The 15152-nt window shown below is 46.7% G+C and overlaps 1 protein-coding gene across 1 annotated transcript; it reads left to right on the forward strand.

Annotated features, from left to right (window-relative positions):
- Positions 1–8619: 8619 nt before the first annotated feature.
- On the forward strand, positions 8620–14622 carry HHK2p (histidine kinase HHK2p; the record flags this gene model as incomplete). The annotated part of the gene is made up of 5 exons (XM_003851515.1): positions 8620–9488; positions 9930–10855; positions 10955–12754; positions 12808–13136; positions 13416–14622. The coding sequence occupies 5 exons, from the start codon at positions 8620–8622 to the stop codon at positions 14337–14339; spliced, it is 4848 nt and encodes a 1615-aa protein (XP_003851563.1).
- Between the last annotated feature and the right edge of the window lie 530 nt (positions 14623–15152).

The raw sequence follows: 15152 nt of genomic DNA on the forward strand, positions 1-15152 counted from the left end.
TCCACCAAGTTCGGCGGTGGTAGTGGCGTCAATGGCAGCCTGGTTTGATTTGTCACGGCGTTTACGAGATGCGATGGGCACACCAGCTATTCAATTTCGACGACTGTTGAATGAATGAGAATGCTCGAGTAGCTATGTTGCGATCCGCATGATCTACATTTCTGTTCTGGTACACTGACACGAGAACGTGTCTTGCAAGTATCCTGCTTAGAGTGGTCTTTGTGCTGCTGGCTCACTGGTCCTGATCTCGAAGATGTCCTGCTATTCTGTCAAGCCGTTTGCCCTGACTATCTGACTATAGCTGCAGTATACACCGATATCTCCACCGACGACACCAGGTTCTCGAAACTCGCCCACCTTGCCCACGCCTTCACAGCAATGCGATCGCCAACGGCCAAGGCCCGCACCCATGCCGCTTCCTCTGCGTCTTCCGAATCCGTCTTCCACTCAACAACATGCTTCTCAAGATCATCCGAACCCGGCGTATTCACTACCACCAGCCGCTCATGAACCAATGCATGCTCAGCGAACCTCTTCACTTCATCCCACTCCTCTCTGAGAGGACTTAGACCACCACGAATCACCCCCGCCGAGAATCCGCTTTGTCCAATACTGCGATCCAGACCCCAATCATTCGCGATGATTGTGAAGCGGACTTTCACGACCGGACTCTGAACCCGTACAGTCGAGTAGATTTGTGGGGTCACCAGGTACACGCACGAATGCGCAGGCCCGATGCGTCTGGTTTGGCATTTGGTAATGGTACTTCTAGAAAAGAGTCCAGCTGCACGGAAGATGAGGGGAACCAAATCCGGTACGAGCTTTTGCCGTAGCAGGAAAGCGAGGTGGTAGAGCTCGTGGCGGGAAGGGTATCCGCTATCGTCCACCGGCGATATGACTGGCGAGAAGTGGATTCTAATATGCTGATCTGGACTTGGACAAGAATGGTTTGGCCAGTTTATTAGGGTCATGGTCTTGTCGCGTTCGGCCATCGTGGGCGAGAAGAGGTCGAGGCAGGGCTGTGCATTAGCATCCTCTGCGCTCAATGTCTGATCTCAGTCGCTACGGATTTTCGTCTTCGCGACCATTGCTCGCTTCGGATCGAAGACACAAGAGCCAATTCTGATGTTAATGGTCAGAAGCGAGGTCCAGGCTGTTGTGGATCATCAGACTGACCATTAGTGAAGTGCACGTGACTAGTGCCAAGGCATTCCTACACACAGATAGCTAAAGTGAGAATCTTACACTTGAGATTCTCTCTGCATGATAATATATACCTGCTAATTAGAGGTCTTCTTCTACTTAGCTTAAGCCTAATTACAATAGGTTATAAGCCCGGCGTAACTACTACATACTTAAGGAAGAATTGTCTGTTCTAAGCGCAGCTACTAGAACCTTACTGTACACTGTTTAGACAGTTAACTAGCGAGCCGAGAAAGAGCTAGTTACAATAATAGCCGCAATGTAGGCTAATAAGTTTAAGACTGCGAAGGAGAATAAAGTCCTAAGAAAGGGAAGCAACTTCTCAGACTAGTTAAGGATGCTTAAAGCAGCCCTTATAGACAAGGAGGTGTTAGGCTATGTCTTTTATAACATTCCCTAGTGCCCTGCCTAACTAAAGCTAGGAATTAAAGTTAGATATCCCTCTTTACTAACTAAGGAGAGTACTGCTTTATCCTCCTAGGCTCTAACTCCTTCCTAAAAAGAAGGAGGGGACACTCTAGTAACAGAACCTATTCTAACTAGTAGACTAAGACTAACTCCTCTCTAAGTCTAGCATAAGCATAACCTAATTGCATACGGGATTGTTAGCAAAAGGATTAACTAATCTCTAAGGCCTAACTTTAGGGATACAGAGAAGACAGCTAAGGAACTATATAATACTGTTGCAGCTACCTACAGGCCTATTGTAACTATAAACATTTATAACAGCCTAAGGATTCTTAGAATTAGCAACATTAAGATCTAAGGAACAAACACTTAGAAGTACTGTAAGGACTTCTAGAAGTAGTATTACAAGTACATCTCTGTAATAGAACAATACTCTAGGTCTAAGGGCATTCTAGTCTTAAAGCTTACCTTTAGTAATAAGCAGATTAGGCTGTTCTTTATCTAGGGCCTCTACTATCTAAAATACCTAAGAAGCTAGAGACAATCCTATTACATTAAGAGCACAACTCTTAAAGAGCTAATTACCTTATTAATTAAGGAACCTCCTCTACAGACATAGAGGACAGCAGGAGGATTTAGAAGTGCTGTAGTAGATAATAATTAGTGTACTAAGTGTACCTATTATATCTACACAAATGTAGATTGCTTTAAGAAGCACCCTAACAAGGCCCTAAAGTCCTAGGTATATAGAGGAAAAGGAGGATCTAACAAGGATAAGAAGAAGTCCTAAGACAAGAGCAAGAGACATAACAAGAAGGGAGGAAAGGATGCTGCAGCAATTAAGCCTATCTCCTCTTCTAATGTAGGCTTAGGCTCTAATTTAGACAGCTTATTTGTAGGAGCAGCAATTGCTGCCGCTAGAATACAAAGGAGTAACACTATTGTCTAGGATTCTAGTACATTATACTACTTCTTTAACAATAAGTCCTAGTTCTTAGACCTTAAACCCCTAGAAACCCTAATTAGGTTCTCTTAAGCTATTAGACAAAGCACAGTTATATACTTAGGAAGTGTAAGGATTATAATAAAGTACAAGGGGAATAAGTCAAACATTACCTTGCAAGATGTGTTGTACTCTCCTAACTCTAATTACAACCTTATCTTAGCAGAGACTCTCTAGCTAAAGTGCAAGGTCTACCTAGACAGGCTATCTTTATGCATTCTAAGGAATAACAAGAAGATAGGCAAGGTTTAGTCTACTTATAATGTTCTAATCCTCTAGAATGTAACTGTCTCTCTCCCTAAGGGGAGTACTAAAGTTGCTTCTACAACTAACAGGAACATATCCTATCTAGCCTTTGCTATGCCTAAGGCTAACACAACAAGATAGCACTAGAGACTAGGCTATATAGGGAACAAGATTCTTAGTGCAATAAAGGCTTAAGTCTAAGGACTTAAGTAGATTAATATATCTACACTTAAGTACTGTAAGCTATACAAGCTTGCAAGGTTATAGAGAGTAGTGTTAAGAACTCTAAGACTAACACCTTAATCCTTATTAGATAAGGTCTATATTAACATTGTAGGACTAATCTTTCTACTAGACATCTTTAGATGCAAGTACATCCTTATAATTACTAATGCAAAGTTAAGAAGGAGATAGGCTATCTTCTGCAAGCTTAAATTACAAGCTGCACAAATTATTAAGAAATAGACTACTAAGACATTTAACTAGTACAAAAAGATAGTTAAGATCTAGTTCTTAGATAGAGGAGGAGAGTTTAACAATAATAATCTAATTACATTTGTAGAGAATAAGGGACTAAGATAGGATTTCTTAGCTCCCTATACTCCTAAGCAGAATGGAATTGCAGAATTATCTAACAAGGTTATCCTTAACAAGGCAAGAGCAATAATAATTAACTCTAGCCTACCTCTCCCTCTCTAGAGTTTTGTAGTTATATATGCAATCTTCCTTACTAATAGGCTAGTATGCCTGTTAACTAACAAGATTCCTCTTTAGGAATTTAATTAAGATCTTAATGCTAGAACTCTATATATTAATCTAACAAAGGTTAGGAGATTTAGATACAGAGTATATCTGTATAATTAGGGGAGACCTAATTTATAGAAGTTCTATCCTAGAGCAGAGAAATACTAGAATCTGGGATTCTAGGAGAACACTTTAACTAACTATATAGTTTAGAAGTTTAAACTATCTACCCTTGCTAGGTTTCAGCACAAGATTGTAACCTCTCCTTATGTAACACATAATAAGGATAAGGTATACAGCATAATACCTGCTGCCCTAGACTTCTAGGGGGAGAGTTTCCTACAACTAATGCAACCTATTACTATAGAACAGGAAGTCTATGCTATCCACACTAAGGATTAAGATTAGGGCTAGGATGCCTAAGGGCAAGATGCCTAACCTCTTACTACTTCTTATCTTTAAGAAGTAGAGAACATGTTTAATACTATGTAGAGAGAGAGAAACTAAGCCTCCCTTTTAACATCTTAGGGGGAGCAAACATTAGGTTAGGACATATAGTCCTAGGATAACTAACACAAGCAGTCTAAGCCTAATTAGCCAGAGGCTACTAAGTATAAAGAAGCCTCCTAGCTAGCTTAGGGGGAGCATGTTTCTAAGGAAACAGGAAGTCCTAAGGGATTCTAAGGAAGTCCTAAGGGATTCCAGGAGCAGGCTAATGCCTTATTAACACAGCTACAACATTAAGCATTAGCAGAGGATTGCCCTAAAAGGGAAGACCTCTAAGATTATACTATAACTCCCTTCCTAGACATTTATGTTATAGGAAAGAGGAAAGTAGGGAGAAGCCCTAAGAGACCTAAGAAATTAGGCAATAAAGTAAGTCCTAAAAGCTTAGGTATATTTAGACTCTTAAGAAGTAGAAGATTAGTTGTAAGAAAAGACTACAGCAAGATCTAGAAGATAGGACTTAAAGTAACAAATCCTAATCTGTCTAATCCTAAGACAGTTAAGGAAGCTCTCTCTAGATCTAACTACAAGGAATAGGAGAAAGCTATTATTAAGGAAGCTAAGTTACTTAAGTCTACAGGATGCCTTAAATAGAAACTTATTAGCACCCTCCCTAAGGGGAGAGTCCCTCTTACAGGGAAATAGGTCTTTAAGATTAAGGTGCTCCTAGATAGAACTATAGAGAAGTACAAGGCTAGATAGACAGCTAGGGGATTTACATAAAGGAAGGGACTTAACTATATTAATACCTTTGCTCCTACCCTAAGAGCTGCAATAGGGAGAATACTTCTGTCCCTCTTAGTTAACTTTGGCTAGAAGAGGAGACAAGTTAATGTTAAGACTACATTCCTAAATCCAAACCTAGATAAGCAGATCTTTATTAAGCTACTAGAGGGAGCTTATCTCTTTAAGAAAGATGCCTACAAGTACATTATACATATTAAGAAAGGACTATATAGGCTTAAGTAGGCAGCTGCTCTCTAGCACTACGATGCTATAGACACTCTCTAAAAGCTTAGTCTAATAAGAACTGTTAGCGATGCTTGCCTCTTTTAAGGGAAAGGCATCCTTGTTCTCCTTTATGTAGATAACTTCCAGATTTTTAGATAGTTAGACTATAAGATTAACAAGCTAATTAAGGGATTAGAGCAGAAGTATACAATTAAGGTTGTTAATACTAATGTCTTTCTTAGACTTTACCTAAAGGAAGGGAAAGATGGCTCTATGTCTGTCTCTTAGGAACACTATTCTAGAGACAAACTCTAAGGACATAGTCTTAGCAATGCAAAGAGTGTTAAGTACCCCCTTAACACCCTCCTTAAACCCCTCTAGGATAAGGGAACAAAGGAGGACTATAATCTCTTTAACAAGATTATTAGGGAACTGCAACATCTGTTAAACTATACTAGACTAGATATTAGTTTTGCTGTTAACTACTATGCAAGGTTCCTTTAGAACCTAGGACCTTTGTATGTTTAGGCAGCTAAACACATCTAGAGATATGTTGTAGGCACAATTAACAAGTGCCTTATATATAGGAAAACTAAGGAGCAAATTTAGATTAAAGCATTCTTAGACTCTAACTTTGCTAGTAATCCTAGCACATCTAGGTCTACCTTAGGAATGCTCTTTAAAATTGTAGGAGGCCTAGTTGTCTAGAGATCTTAACTGCAGAAAGAAGTAGTGCTGTCTAGTACTAAGGTAGAGTACCTCTCTCTTACTAAGGCAACAAGAGAAGTGAATTAGGTAAGGAATCTTATTAATAAGCTCTAGCCCTTTACCTAGGCCAAAAGCATTTCTACTATCCTTATTAAAGTAGACAATTAATTAGCTATTAGCCTTGTGGAAAACTATGCTAACTCCAAAAGATCAAGACATGTCTCTCTTAGGAACTATTACTGCAGAGAGCAACATAACAAGGGGAGTATTAAGGTAGAGTTTGTAAGGACAGACATGCAGCTTGCAGACTGTCTAACAAAACTAAAATCCCTAAACACTATCCTCTAATGTAGGCATCTACCAAAAAGAGCATCTCGTGCGAGCATGAGAGGAACACATCCTGACATGGTCGCACGAAATGAGAGGCCGATACAGGGATTGAACCCGTAACCTTCCGTGCACTGCTGTGGACAGAAATCATACCACTTGACCAACCAGCTATAGATGAGAAGAGGGAAATTGCTCTTAAATTTATGCCTTAATACCTGCATTTCTACCTAAGAAGGATTCCCTCCCTAGAATCACATTATTTTATTTGTTACAAAACTAAGAAGCACAACACTTAGAACACTTATTTTATTCTTATCTGTACAAAGGAAAGGAGGCAACTATACACCTCTACAAAAGTATCTAAGAAACTATAAGAAAAACACCTAGCTAAAGGAAAACTTTTCTATAAAAACCCAGAAGTATTAGAGCATATCCTAGAACCTGTAGCCTGCCCCCCTAGACTACTACTAAAAAGACTAAGCTAATTCCCCTAGAATCTTAACTTAAAGCCTAGGAGAATGTTAGTTTCTATTAGGGAAGAAGGGATTTTAAGGAGAACATATATAGGATGCTGTGCTACTAACTACTGCTTTATCTCTGCCTTGTTAGAGCTTAACATTTAGCTAAGAGGAGTCTAGTTATAGCATAACACAAATCCCTAAGGATTAGGAGTTGTTAGACTAGGGTAGTTTTCTACTAGGAAGGCCTACTCCCTTAGGTTGTACAGCTCCTCTATTACTATGTTAATAAGGTCTGTAGTAAGGAGATCCTTATTAAGCTTAGCTATAAACCTATTAAAGCAAGCTACAAAAGAGAAGGGACCCTAAGCCCTAATATTTACTCTATTGTAGTGTCTATTTATCTCTCCTCTAATAAATTAATATATAGTCTAATATGCTATAGAACTATCTTTGTAGATCTATAGGAGATCTCTACTACTAATAGCTCTTGCTTTATCGATAACTTACTAGAAGGTTTTCCTAGGGACAGAGAAAGCTGCTCTTCTTCTAGAAGCTATAGCTAGTAATGTAGATTATATTGTTAATAGCTGTAAGGGATAGATAATAGATTAGCTAATAAATTAGCTAAATAGATAAGAGGTGTAGATTGTAAAGTAGAGGAATAAAAAAGTTAGAAGAAGATGCTTTTTAACAAGCTAAAGCCGAGCATTAGCTACGTAGTAGGTAAATACCTGCTATATTTAGGTAATAGACAGCTCGTAATAATGCAGCTGCTAATAGGGGAGTGTTGTAGATTATTAGACTAACTATTAGTGAAGTGCACGTAACTAGTGCTAAGGCATTCCTACACACAGATAGCTAAAGTAAGAATCTTACACTTAAGATTCTCTCTGCATAACAATATATACCTGCCAATCAGAGGTCTTCTTCCACTTAGCTTGAGCCTAATCACAACACAGGCTGCGACGCTTCGACAGTCTGACTAAGCGAACTCCGTCACTGCCTCCCGCCGGGCTCCACGCTTCAGGGAAGAGGTTGTCGAACTGTGAAGAAATCTCAGTGACTCGCCGCGACGATCTGTCTAGAGCATAGCATAGGGAGTGCCTAATGAAATTTGATCTTGCTTGGAAGACCGCTGATGGATAGGATTGCCTGTTGCTCTACCAGATCAATGCAACCATGAGGTGAGAGTGAATGGCCGTTGTTCGTTCGCATGGTATATGGAGGCCACCTGACTATTCCACGCTGTCCGCCAGTACACCATCAGTATACCATCAGTGTTCCTCCCAGCCTCTACCTTCCCAACCTTTGCCTGTGTTCTCTGACTTCTCGTCAAGTAAGGCCACCACACATGAACAATCCCAGCGAACATCGTCCGGCAGCGCTGCTGATAGATGGTGCGAGCATTTGACGGCGGCATATGGCGAGTGTAAGCAAGGCCTCCCCGGCTACATGCTCTTCTGTTGGCTGTGTCGCACGGGGTGAAGGATTCAGCCTTATGGCAGGCGATGACGTCTCGGAGCATGAGCGTAGCGCTTTCCACTCAGAGCATCGAAACTCTACGTCAACCTGCCTACCTGCTGCAAATCCCCGTCGAATCTCTCCTCCTATGAGTTGCCTACTTCTACGTTCTCTTCCTGTGGTTAAATTACATGCTCGGACACACTACGGAGGGCGCTGCACTGCCACCGGCGTGCTACCGCGATGAAGTCGTCTTCAGCGCCCCGAGACACGCGCAAGAACGACGGCAACCCCGATGACCAGGACGATGAAGATCAGCCGCCAGCTGCTAGAGGTCTATCCTCGATTCCCAAACACACCGCCGCCCGCCCGACCCTCGCACGTTCTCCTGCAGAACGCATCCCGGAGCAGACGCTGGACACCGACAATTCAGACACCCCCGAGAGCACCGATAGCAGTGCCGAGATGAGCGATGCTGCGTCAGAGGGGAAGAAGAAGCCAGGAAGATCGGACAGTAGGACTGCGCCGCGCACAGCTGATGGTGGTCTCTCATCCCGGGGCAATGTGGCCGATATCAGGGAGGCTTTGAATGCCAAGATGTATGCACAGAACCGCGCGCGCAGGAGTTACGGCGCAGCCAACGTCAGACTGGAGGGCAAGCGTGTCTCGCCCATCTCGGAGGAGGATCAAGCGTCGGTCAACCCTTCATTGAACACGGTCCTCGAACGACCAGCGGAAAATGTGCGCACATTGTCGACAGTATCTACCGAGTCCACGGGTTCCTCGAAGACGGTGAAGGGCAGCATGCCTCCCACTCCGGCAGGACAGCCACTTCGCACGCCGTCCTATCCGTTCCCTTATGTTCCTGGAACTCCGAGGACATGGTCGTCTACCTTTCATCAACCATTTACGACACTGTCGCCCACCGTCTCAAATCAACCGAGGAATGAGAGCGAGACTCCGAGGAAGATGAGCTTTGGCGTGCTGTCGGGTGATTCCACTCCAGCGGGTAATGCAATGTTCTTGCCTCCTGGTGGCACTGAATTTGGCGGGCTCGAAGATCCTCGCTATCCGACGCCGAACCTTTATGACCTGGTACTGCAGCTTAACTCGGAGCCTGGTATGGAGCAGTGGTGGACCACTGTTACGAATATCCTTCATGATCATTTTGAGGCCGACAGAGCATCTCTTGTCCTTCCCGTCGATCCCACAGACATTGAAAATGTGCCCTGGGGTCAGAAGTCGACGTTTAGCATGCGCGGGGCGGAAGAGTGCGCTGCAGGACGGACAGAACGCACGCGGCCGAATACACCAGGTCTCCTACAGCGACCAGAATTTGTCATACGGGAGCCTTCTAGTGATGCTCCGGCGGATGTACGGCCCCAGAAGCTCCACCCAGAAAGACTCAGGCCTCGTCTGGATCAGCGGCACTCGTACGCAGGTCCTGGCCGAGAAGCTCGGGACATGTTAGGTCAGATTACTGACACGACCACGAAGAAACCCGTCAGGCCACAGGGAATATCTCGGACCGCGACACACGCTGGCCCATTGCCAATATCAGGTTTCCACTCCAGGATGGCTCCCTCTCGATTGTCGTCGACGCAAAGCATCCGACAGTCTTCCTTGGACGAACAATTCAGCAGTGTAGGTGGGAATTCAGAGGAAGCGCCATATGCCGAAGTGTTCAACGCTCTGCGCCCTCTGGATACAGAGACCAGACCACTGATCGAGTCGATCGGAGTCAATCGTGTGTTGGAGCGTGGAAGGGTTGTCGCAATCACAAGAGACTATGTCTCAGATGCTCCTGACGCCAACATATCCAAGTCCGCGCCTTCACCGCTCCCAAAGAACCCTGACAAGGCGTTCGGCAACTATCGTAGCGTTTTCGCCGTCGATAACGATCCAAGACCTTCACGAGATTACGAGGAGTACGAACAGCACCCCACATCACCTTGGGCACAGTCTCCTGCGCCATCACCAGCCATTCAAGCGGACGAGGAGACCAATCCATTCTTCGCGCAAGATGATCATCAGTTGGAGGACTCGTTCAATCCTGCCGTTAGTCCCAAGGATTATGCGCAGTTCGCCCAAGTCGAGGCCATCGGAGTGGACCATGCAAGCACCATCATTCACATTCCATTGATCCATCCCACACTCTCGCAGCCAATGCAGTCATTAAAGGTGGCCGCTCGATCTAAAGGCCAGCCACACGAGATGCAGCGTAGCAACACGGTCGATGTGGAAAGAAAAGCTCCAATTGCGATCCTCTCGATTCTGACCGCCACAGTACCCTATCCGCACAATCTCACCCACACGCTCAAGCTGCTAGGGCCTCATCTGGCCACCTCCTTCGCCATAGCACAACAATTATCCGCGAACATAAATCGCACAGTCAGCATTCGACACAGAAGGACGAAGAGTGGGCACAATGCCACCAGTTCTCCGATGACGATCGAACCAATCACGTCGCTCAACGAACTTGCCCATGCCGACCTCGAAGATCCTGATTCTTCAATATCCGAGCCTATGACGAGCCCCTCCGAGTACTCAGGTCGGTCGCGCATCAGCCCTGCCGGCTCGATCGTTGGTACTCCAGGGTGGGATCCGGCCGCTCATGGATGGACAGCAGGTCGCTCCGCAGCAGGTACGCCTGCGCTCACTGGTTCGGAAATGGTCGACAACTACTTTGACTCCAAGAAGCGATCTGGCAATCGGTCCGCAAGCAATGCTAGCATTACGAATACCCCTGCCAAGTCAGCGAAGAAGAGCTCAAGCAGGGAAGGCAGGGCAAGCGGGCATGGTGTCGAGGATGACGCATCGAAGACTCCTCGCAGTGGCGAACGCAAGTCGAGGCAATACTCAGCTTCGGACAAGGAGAAGTCAACGCCTGTTCACAATCCGCGGGACCGCGACGCTCCATCATCGACCGAAGCTCCTTCGCAGCAGCGTCCTAGTATGCGCCCAACAATGTCGCATATGCCAGACATGAACCAAGCGAAGCAGCACTCACTTCTCCACTCGTACGGTGCAGACTTCCAGCATTCTTTTGGTCCTTTGCCAGCGACCGAACAGCTTGACGCTCGTAAACCAGGTGCAGGTACTCATGTACGCAAAGGCTCGTACCCCGAGGACATGCCACCACCCTCTGAACGACTTCTACGAACGATTATCGATTCTGTTCCCGTGCAAATTTTCACCGCGCAGCCAGAGACTGGCTCCCTCAGCTGGGTCAACTCCAAGTTCCTAATCTACCGAGGCCAGGAGCCGCGACAGGTTCTACAAGACCCATGGCAAGCGATACATCCCGACGACCGGAACGAGTTCCTCCCTGCGTGGCACCGATCTCTGAGGACGAATCAGCAATTGCAGCAAAAAGTGCGCCTGCAGAGATTTGATGGCAGCTACCGTTGGTTCTATGTCAGGGCGGCTCCGCTCAAAGACAAGCGACAGAAAGTCGTACACTGGATCGGTACCATGATGGACTTTCACGAGCAACAGATTGCTGAGATCAACTCGGCTCGACAACAAGAGACTGCGGCTTCGGAGGCCAAATATCGCACACTGGCCAACTCAAGTCCGCAGATTGTCTTTGCTGTCAATCGTGTCAAAGGCATCACTTTTTGCAATACTCAGTGGTTGCATTATTCCGGACAAACAGAAGCACAAGCTCTTGGCGTTGGGTTCATGGACTACGTACATCCAGACGATCTCGCTAAGTGTAGATTGCCATTGTTTGATGGCGACTCCAACACGCCGAACAACGTACCTACCAGTGTACCATCCGAGCCGAAGCGCACAGTCTCAATGTCGACCACGTCGGACGACTCGTCGGAGACCGAGAAGGGTGGCGGTTCACGGTCTGACTTCACGTCATCGCCAGTTGGACACATGCCGCAGCGACAATTGTCCGAGCTGGCCAGCGTTGGAATCTTGAAGGTCACTCGAGATGCAGATGGAAGGCCGTCGTATTCCACCGAGGTCCGGCTAAAGTCGAGGGACAATGACTACAGATGGCATTTGGTCCGGGTCCTCCGCGCCGAGCCCACTGTCCTGCCAAACGAAGAAGAGACGTGGTACGGGACATGCACCGATATCAACGACCACAAAACGCTCGAGCGTGACCTGAAGGAGAACATGGATGAGAAGTCCAGATTCTTGAGCAACATGTCGCATGAGATACGTACTCCTCTGAACGGCATCACTGGTATGGTGAACTTCCTCATCGACAGCAGTCTAACTGCAGAGCAAATGGAACATGTCAATATCATCAGAGCTAGCACAGAAGGCCTGCGTGGATTGATCAACGACATTCTGGACTTGTCCAAAGCAGAGGCTGGCATGATTCAGCTGAGTATGGACTGGCTTTATGTTCGAGCCCTGATCGAAGAGGTCAATGACCTGACGTCTGCAATGGCCATCGACAAAGGCTTGGAACTCAACTACGTGGTCGAAGAGGATGTGCCACCACAAATCAAAGGCGATCGATTCCGCATTCGTCAGATTTTGCTCAATATTGTTGGCAACGCGATAAAGTTCACTCAGACTGGCGAGGTGTTCATCAGATGCTGTCTCCAGACTGGCACGGATGACCTGGAGGAGAATGAAGCATTCATCAATTTCGAGATCGTTGATACTGGGCGTGGCTTTACTGATCAGGAGGCGGAATATCTTTTCAAGCGTTTCAGCCAAATTGACGGCAGCAGCACTCGGCAGCATGGTGGAACAGGACTTGGTGAGTATTGAACGCGTCTGAAGGTTATTATCCATTTGACTGATCTGTCCCAGGCCTGGTAATCTCTAAGCAACTGGCCCAGCTCCATGGCGGTGACATGAGCGCCAGAGGTGTGCCCGGAAAAGGATCAACATTCACCATCGCAATCAAGACGACATTACCATCGAAGATCGACGCGCCGCCTCCACCCACACCTGGTATTACGAGGGTAACGTCAATCGATGCATCTCCGGGCGCTTTCATATCTTCCACGATGCCACAGATGACGAAAGTGCCGTCAATTCCAGAGTTACCTATTGCCAAACAGTGGGCCAAGTTCGCCCCCGAGGTCACTCAATCTCCACCGATCTACTTGCAGTCGCCGGGGAAAGAATCTCCCTCTGTGTCATCGGCCAGTTCGGATCCGTCTGTACGATCTGCTGCGCGGACTGCAAGTCTACGCTCGGAAGCATCGTCCGTCTCCTCGATAGCCGCGGACGTGGGCGCTGCCAACACGGCCATGAATCTGTCGTTGCCAAAAGAAGGCCACTCGTTCCGCTCGGAGGGATCAAACGAGAGTACTCCGGATGCTTCCGATAAGAACGCGAAGAATATGCTGTCTCTCCCTGGAGCTGCTTTGGTGCCTCCAATGTTCTCCATACTGGTCATCGCCCCGCTAAAGTACAGTAGGGAGGCTACAGTGCGCCACATCGACATGACACTACCAGGCAACATTCCGCACCAGATCACTGCGCGTGAAAGTTTTGAAGAGTGCCGCGCTATGCTTGGAGGCGAGGATCCGGTCATCTTCACCCATATTGTGGTTGTTCTCCAAGAGATCGATGAGATCATCGCCTTGATGAATGAAGTATTCGCACCGAAGACATCATCCACGGCCATCGTGCTCATCACGGACCTCGCGCAACGTCGCAAGATCATGGAGCAAGCACCGAACTACGACTACGAGGCCCTCGTCGCCAACAGACGCCTTCGCTTTATCTTCAAGCCTCTGAAGCCGTCCCGCTTCGGCCTCATCTTCGACCCACAACAGGAACGCGAGCAATCCCTCGACCGCAACCAAGACAGCGCGCAACAAGTCGCCGTCAATCAAAAGCAAGTTTTTGAAGAACTCTCCGCCCGGCTGGGCAACCAGGACAAACGCGTCCTTCTCGTTGAAGACAACAAAGTCAACCAAATGGTCATCCTCAAATTCCTCGCCAAAGTCTCCATCAAAGCCGATACCGCCCTCGACGGCGTGCAGTGCACAGACAAAGTTTTTGCCAAACCTCATGGAACGTACTCCATTATCCTGTGCGACTTACACATGCCGAACAAAGACGGATACCAAACGTGCAAGGAGATCCGCAAGTGGGAGAGGAAGAATAAGCACCCTCACCTCCCAATCATCGCGCTGTCGGCGAATGTATTGGGCGATGTGTACCAAAAGTGTGTCGACGCGGGGTTCAATAGTTACATGACGAAACCGGTGGACTTCAAGGAGTTGAGTCAGGTGTTGATGAGTTTTATGGACCCGAAGGATCCGAGCAAGCCGCATGAGTTGATGCGATTGAAGAGGGAGAAGTCAACTATTGGGGCCGCGCGCTGAGTGGAAAAGGCGAGAGTGCGGGAGGTTGCTTTGCATGCACTCTGTGCGCCGAATCGCATTTTTATTTTGGAGTTTGAGCGGGATTGAGAAGCGACTTTCTGTGTGTACCACTACTACCACCATCATCGTTATGGATGCAAGAGAATGGCGACGGCGCGAACTGTGGACTACAGCGGCATAGACGGTCTGGTGGCATTGTCCATTGGCGCTCTTTTCTGATGGAGCAATTGGGCGAGTGGGAGGCTCCTAGGATAGGAGTCTAATTTCGGTTCGTTCAGACGAAGACCTAGTATGATTCCCCTGTACTTCTATACGGAAACATGTTACTTTACGGAGAGTCAAAGATCATGCTCTTCATTTTTACCTTAAGCAGCTCGACTTGCTGTATACTGAATTAGTGTATAGCCTGAGACATCGTACGCGGTCTCTGCTTGTCATTCTATCTTCTGTCTTTCGAAAATGCTTCAACCTTTATGAACGTCGCCGCCGTCCACCCAACCACCGAATGGTCACCGAGAGCCAGCTGGAGGGACGGGAGGGCGGAGATTGGAGCTTAGTAAGCAGGTGTGCCGTTGTCTCCACATCGTAAATCCGATAAAGGCATGTACCTCTCCGCCTCCTGTGCTGCATCTTCCTCCAGTCCGTCGCCTCATTCGCGGCGCATGTACTGCGTTATCGAATATTTACTGCCTTTGGAAGCAGCTGCGACCCCATTGACCGAGACACGGGATGAGTGGCATGAATGAACGCGGCCACGGACTCGAACACCGAATCAGTCCCACAGCCATGTACATCCAGCCTTGTCGATCATCG

The sequence above is a fragment of the Zymoseptoria tritici genome, chromosome 6 (genome assembly GCF_000219625.1).
Source record: "Zymoseptoria tritici IPO323 chromosome 6, whole genome shotgun sequence".
In the NCBI taxonomy this organism is placed as follows: Eukaryota; Fungi; Ascomycota; class Dothideomycetes; order Mycosphaerellales; family Mycosphaerellaceae; genus Zymoseptoria; species Zymoseptoria tritici.